Source organism: Exserohilum turcica (assembly GCF_000359705.1).
Source record: "Exserohilum turcica Et28A unplaced genomic scaffold SETTUscaffold_22, whole genome shotgun sequence".
Taxonomy (NCBI): Eukaryota; Fungi; Ascomycota; class Dothideomycetes; order Pleosporales; family Pleosporaceae; genus Exserohilum; species Exserohilum turcicum.
In genome coordinates, this window is record NW_007360048.1 from 357,764 (window position 1) to 364,475 (window position 6,712).

Sequence of the window (6,712 nt, forward strand, 5' to 3'; positions counted from 1 at the left end):
ATCACGTGACTCTTAGCCCCGCGATAGCCATTACCTTCTGACGTGGACGTGGTTGGCCCTCAACCCCGTCATCCCGCGTCAAGGAGAGAATCCTTCTTGTTACAAGTAACATTATCCCCCCTCTTAGGTGTATCGTCCCGATACCCTGGAATATCATTTTGCCGTGCCGCGTGTTGAAGCGCTGGCTGCATATAAGGTCGGTGGGCCCCGGGCCCTCGCTTCCGTCCATTCTCTCCAGCCTTCCTAACCATGCCCAAGGTCCCGTCTTCCCGTACCCGTGTTCGCGCTCAAAAGTCAAACGAAGAGCGTTATTCCCGTGCTGATCGTGTAGTAGAGTAGGGGAACGAGATGACTGTTTATCGCTGTTCTCGTTGTGAAGAGAAGAACCTTCGTTGTTTCGTAGATACCGCCACTGGGCGTTGCGCTAGTTGTATTTCCGTGAAAGCTAAGTGTAGTCTGTTTGTTTCTAAGGAAGAGTGGGAGAAGGTGCAGCAAGAGCGTGAGCAGAAGGAGCTCGAGGTTGCTCGGGCCGAGGAGGCCGCTGCGCGTCTTCGTCGTGAACTCTTGAAGGTGAAATCTCGAGAGCGGTCTTTCGCTCGTCGTGATCTTGCCATTCTGGAGTTCCAGGATCGTGCGAAAGAGAAAGCCGAGGGGAGCTCTGCCCCTGGTACGGACCTTCCATCAACCGGACCTTCGCTACCCGCACAGTCGACTGACCTAGGCTGGTTACAGGCTGATTCTTCTTCTTTCGATCCTTTGTCCCTTGACTTCTTCCTATCCTACGAGAATCCAATTCTCGCCTCTGTGGATGTTTCTAATAGTACTCACGTACTAGTGACTTGCAGTTCGTTAGGTTTCCTTTAGGTTCCTAAGTGTTATAGCTTTTAGGCCATCCTTGCTACTTAACTAAGTATTTCCACTAACTACCAAATTTCCGTAGGTCTTTGATTTCCTCGACCTCGTACTCATCGTCTTCAAGCTCTATATCCGTTGCTAGCTCGGCGTCTAGAGGTGCTCTTTCTAGTAGTTTCTTATGAAAGACAGGGTGAATTTGCATGCCTAGTAGGAGTTCTAACTTATAATTTACTTTCCTAACTTCCTCTAGGATTTTAAATAGTCCTACTTGGAGGTTGTCTAATTTTCTGCATAGTCGTTTAGTTTTCAGGTTTTGTCTTAACAAGAAAACTTTGTCCCCCTTCTTAAAGGTTAGTCCCTTAATCCTTTGCTTATTTACAGCTCGTGCTGTTGTAAGGTTCCGTTAAGCAATACTCTTGCTTAGTTCTACATGCAACTCTTGCATTAGTCGTGCTTTGTTGTCTACTCCTACTGCAATACTCTCAATATCTTTAGGGTCTTAGTAAGCAACTAGCTCATACCTATAGTTCGCGTAGTAAGGTGACTTCTTTGTCGTGGCTAACTTTGAGCTATTGTAGGCCAATTGCGCGGTTGGCAGAAGTTCAACCTAGTTGTCCTGTAGCTTGTTGGCGTACATCCTTAGGTACTGCTCTAAAGTCTGGTTCGTTCGTTCCGTCTGGCTGTCTGTTTCTGGGTGGAAGCTAGTCGACAGCTTCTTCTTCGTTCCTAATTTTGCCAGGAATGTGTCCTAATACTTGGACGTAAATAGCTTATCTCTGTCTGTTATAAATTCTTCAGGCATCCCGCGCTCTGATACTAGTGCCTTCGTGACTTCGTACGCGCACTTATCTGCCGTAATAGCCTCTTTCGTTGGCACAAATTTCGCTGCCTTGGTCAATTAGTCTACAATTACTAATATTGTGTCGCAAAGTCGGTTAGACCCAGGTTCTAACGATTCTGGGAGCTTTACTATGAAGTCTATCGTAACGCTAGTCCATAGTCTTGTTGGTGGCTATAAGGGCTGCAATAGGCCATAGGGCTTATGTCTTTTGGGCTTGTTTTGGTGACATGCTAAATAGTTGCCTAGGGTATCCTACACCTTCGCTCGCAAGCGTGGTATAGCGAACACCTTTGCTAATCTTCTAACTATTTCCTCTGTTCCTGTATGTCTATATTCTAGGGACTTATGTAATTCCTTAATAAGACTTAATCTTATGTGTGGAGGTACATATGTTCAATCCTTCGAAATCATATCTCGGTACTCTCGCTCGTCCTGTAACAATTCATCGGAGCCTTCGGCGTCGGGCTCGAATTGCCAGTTGGCTGCCTTTTGCTGCCATTGCTGCTGTAAGGTTTCTACCTGCGCGGCTACCTTGGCTACCTTAGCTAGTTCCGGCTGGTTATATCTCAAGCTGCCGTCGGGCATCTGCTTGAATACTGCATCGTGTGGTTCCTTGTGATCATCTTCCCGTAGGTCCGACCTACGGCTCAGAGCATCTGCTGCCCTGTTGAGCGATCCTGCTTAGTGGGTGATCTTAAAGTTAAACTGAGCAAGCAACTCAGCTTATTAGACTTATTATTAGTTGAGTTTCTTGGTTGTTATGAAACTTGTTAAATTCTAGTGATTGGAAAACACTTCGATCGTGTGGGGCAAGCCTAACAAATGCACCTCCCACTGTTTAAAGGTATTGACTACTCCTAGTAGTTCCTTATCGTGAATATTGTAATTAAGTTCCGCACCTAAGAACTTCCGTGAATAGTAGAACACTAGTCTTTATTTCTTATCTAGGCACTGCTGCGACAATACAGCTCCAAGTGCATAATCTGACGCGTTGGTCTTGACTCGCGTTTCTCGTCTTAGGTCGTACATCTCTAGTACAGGCGCCTCTAAGAATGCTTGCTTTAGCGTCTTAAACGCTTCTTAGCATTCTTAAGTCTATTTAAACCTAACTTCTTTCTTCGTAATCTCCGTAAGAGAGGTCGTAATCTAGGAGTAGTTCCTAATAAACTTTTAGTAAAAGTTCGCAAATCCTAGGAAGGATTGCACATCCTTAACTATTTTAGGGGTTAGCTATTCCTATATAGTCTAGATCTTCTTTAGATTCATCTTAACACCCTCTATTAAGATAATAAAGCCTAGGTACTTGGTTTCCTTCGTATAGAATTCGCACTTGCTAGCCTGTAAGTACAACTTGTACTCCTTAAGCTTCCGCAGTACCTTCTTAACATGTTTAACGTGTTCTTCTAGCGTACCGTTGGTGTATACTAATATATCGTCTAGGTAGGCCGTAACGAAGATTCCTAAATACTCGTGGAGTGCCTTGTTGATGACTAACTAGAAGGTTGCCGGCGCGTTCGTCAATCCGAACGGCATAACCGTATACTCGTACAGTCTATATTTTGTTTTAAAGGCCGTCTTCCACTCGTGTCCTTCTTTGATTCTGATCTAGTAGAATCCTTCGCGGACGTTGAACTTCGTAAACCACTTAGCTCCCTAGAGTCGATCCATGAGCTCTCCTATAAGTGGTAAGGGATACCAATTTTTAACTGTAACGTTGTTCAACTGTTGGTAGTCGACACATAGTCGCCACTTCCCGTTCGGCTTCTTTACAAACAGAATTGGAGAGGCTATTGGGCCATGTCCTAGTCTAATAAATCCCTTTTTCAAATTCTTCTAGAGGTAATCCCGCAACTTAGCGTCGTGCTCAGGTCCTATAGGGTACATTCCTCCTAGGCTCAACTTAGCTCCATCTTCGAGGACGATCTCATGATCCTAGTCCTAGTGTTTTGCTAAGTCTGTCGCTTCGTTTTCCTCGAACAGTTCTCTAAACTCGTTCGTTTGGTATTCTGTTGGTATCGCCAACTGTGGTGCTAGTCCTTCCTTCGTGGTCGCGACCTGCTGCATCTAAATGACTCCTATTCTCTAAGGGTCCTTCACATAGATTCTCGCGATCTTATGTGGTGAGATCGTACCTATCCTCCCGTCCTTGGGTGAGCTCTGGATAACCGGGTTCGTCTCTTTTCGTACTCCAGCAACCTTGTGCACTGGTTCTCTTCTGAGTATCGTTCGTTTCCGCCAATTGATGGCCGGATTGTGCTTCGACAACCAGTCGTAGCCTATTAACATGTCTTCTTCACCAAGATCCATGATGTTGATTATCTCTTGACTTTCCGTCCCTGCCAAATCTATTAGCACTGGCTCGGTCTCTAGTCTTATCATGCCGTTCCCGTACGCGATTGGGCTATCATCGGCTAATACCGCTCGCATCGGCACCTTCTTGGTCCGGTAGGGTATCTCATGCATCTCCACCACCCTGGGTGAGATCATGGTTCGTGCAGCACCGCTGTCTATAGTCGCTGTCACACGATGTCCGTTCACGAGGACTATCGCTTAGAGTCTAAGATCCTGCGTCCCTACGCTCTTAACTCCTATATAGGTCGTTTTCAGACTGCCTACACTAGCGTGACCCTGTCCCTAGCGGCATCCTAGTTTTTTAACTGCCTTCCCTTTCTCTTAGGGAAGCACCCATTGTCTATTTTAGCATTAAAATGCGCTTGGCATGCATAGTCGTAACAGAAGGACTAATGCATATACTCGTGGGGAACCGGTCCCGCTGTCGCTGCTGATATGGCTTGCATCCGAGTCGTCGTTACTCTTGGCGTCTCCCGGCGATGCATGCGACAGTTCTTTGCCGTGCACTCTTGCGCTGTTATCGTGCTGTGGTAGAAATCGTCTACCTTCCTAGCATTCCTTCGTTGCTTCTTGTAGTAGTCGCAATTATCCTTGCACTAGAACTAGCATAGTTCCTAATGTGCTTGCTGCTTTTCTTGTGCGTGTATGTGGCATCTATCTACTTAACACTTATTGTACCACAATTGCGTATAGTAGCAATCGTCCTTATTGTCCCTAGTACTTTCGCGTTTCCTTAGGTGGTAGTCGCACTGTGTCTTACAGTCGACCTAATGCAGGCGCTCGTGTTGCTCTATTTGTTCCTTGAACGTGCGAGTACTCCTTTCTTTAACTTCTGCCTTAGGATCTCTGAAGCTGGGTTGCGCGTGAACTGCTTGATATCTAATCTCTTCAGAGTTAGGTCTTGTGATGATGATTCGTTCTTCGAGAGCGCAATTATTGGCCTGGTGTGTGGCATCTCCGCACATCTAGCATAGTCGGTTTCTTAGGCGGCGTTGTACTTCTACCCCTTCAACCCTATGGTCCATTGGCAGTGGGTCGTCCCACTTGAAGTCCTTTAGTCCTACGGCTTCTTGTACCATCTTAAAGGCTTCGTCTGACTCCTGTCGTGCCTCCTCATACAAGTCCAGGTCGCTTAGCGTGTCGTTAGGTTCCATATCTCGTGGGTAAGGTGTTCCGCACCTAATCATCCTAATCTTGACCATCGCTTGCTTAACTTTGTTAGTGTAGTCTCTGGCAAAGTGTCTTTATTTGCCACATTAGAGATATGCTTTGTTGTTATAACGCTTCTAGCGTTCTTCCTTAGAAAGGCTATCTTAGCGATTTCCTTAGGCGTTTTGGCTCTTGTTTTCTTGCACCTTGCCTGTTATAATAGTGTCGCTATCCTTATCTTTGCTATGACGTTGCTTCCTTGTGTTGGCCGGGGTAGGCTGGAATGAGCGCTTTCTTTGCTCGTATCGTTCCCATAGCCTATGGTCGATTCGCGTGGCCAGCTCTATTAGAGCATGAAGCGTTTCTGGCTTTTCGTGGTGTACAAGACCGTCTTTAACATTTTCCTTCAAACCTGCCTTAAACACGGTTTATAGCGCAGCATTATCCTAATTAATTCTTGCCTATAGCTGTTTAAACTCTGCTGTGTATGCTAAGACTGACTTAGTCTGCTTTAAGCGAGTAATTGCCTTCTCTGCTTAGTTCTTTTCATCTATTTCCCCAAAGATCCGTCCTATTTCCTTCTTGAAGTTGTCCCAGTTTCCGAATATTCCTCGGGTTTCGCTTTTGGTTCCTAGGTTGTCTGCGTCCTTCAGGAAGTCCTTGACGTAGGGTTCTATCCACTTGGCTGCCCTGCCTTTCATGTAGGTGCTTGTCACAAGGATCTTATCCTGGTCTGTTGGTACTCTATTGTACTCGCAGTACAGGTCGATGTTGGTAAGGAATGTCCATAATTCAGTGTAGGTTCCGTCGAACTTCTCAGGTGCCGCTATCTTGGGCTTCGTGAGGGATCTCTTCTCATTTGGGGTGGCCATCAGCTGACTCGAAAGCTGATTGATCATATCCTGCATGCTAGCCATCTGCCGCTGCGTGATCGTGGCCTGTCGCCTAAGATTCCGCAACTCTCGTAAGTTCCGTGCGTCGTCGTCGTCTTCGTCATCACTCGGGGTCAGCATCTCATCGTCGAGTGCTGGTTGGGGCACTGGTCCGGGGCCTTGTACTGGTCCGCCGGCACTGGCTTGGGATTGAGAGTGATTATGAGACATCTTGAATCTTAATCGGGCGTACTGTTGGTTAATCCTTCCACAGGGACTAGTGGTGGTCAAAGTGTTACACGGGGTTTGGCTATACTTCTCTAATCTCGGTCCGAGTTAGGGCGAGTAGACTTAAGCGGTAAGCCGTGCGATTGTTCGTAGTATGCCGTATGGAAAAGAGTTATAGGATTTAACCAAAAGAGTAAACAATCAATTCTATACTAAGATAGAATAACTAGTATCAATCTGTGTAAGAGATGAACTATTCTGAGTTGACCACAACGAGTGTAATAATGAAATCCAACACATTCTTATACCCATTGCCTTAGGTCCTGCCATCCCGTCTATCCCATCTTGGCGGGATGGTTGTGATGGCACTGCCATCCCAGTGTACGCTGCCATCCTGGATGGCCAGCCTTGGCGG

General features: G+C 46.3%; 2 protein-coding genes across 2 annotated transcripts; one reads left to right on the plus strand and one right to left on the minus strand.

The window, feature by feature from the left end:
- Window positions 1–254: 254 nt before the first annotated feature.
- SETTUDRAFT_169450 (uncharacterized protein) lies at window positions 255–1,206 on the plus strand. The gene is made up of 2 exons (XM_008028167.1): window positions 255–844; window positions 941–1,206. Exons 1-2 carry the CDS (start codon window positions 349–351, stop codon window positions 946–948), a joined length of 504 nt encoding a protein of 167 aa, XP_008026358.1. The 5' UTR covers window positions 255–348; the 3' UTR covers window positions 949–1,206.
- A 4,527-nt stretch (window positions 1,207–5,733) lies between these two features.
- On the minus strand, window positions 5,734–6,300 carry SETTUDRAFT_28783 (uncharacterized protein; the record flags this gene model as incomplete). The annotated part of the gene is made up of 1 exon (XM_008028074.1): window positions 5,734–6,300. One exon carries the CDS (start codon window positions 6,298–6,300, stop codon window positions 5,734–5,736), a length of 567 nt encoding a protein of 188 aa, XP_008026265.1.
- Window positions 6,301–6,712: the final 412 nt, after the last annotated feature.

Bases quoted from the DNA above. Each gene is read 5' to 3' on its own strand.
- SETTUDRAFT_169450 (XM_008028167.1), top strand. From the start codon at position 349: ATGACTGTTTATCGCTGTTCTCGTTGTGAAGAGAAGAACCTTCGTTGT.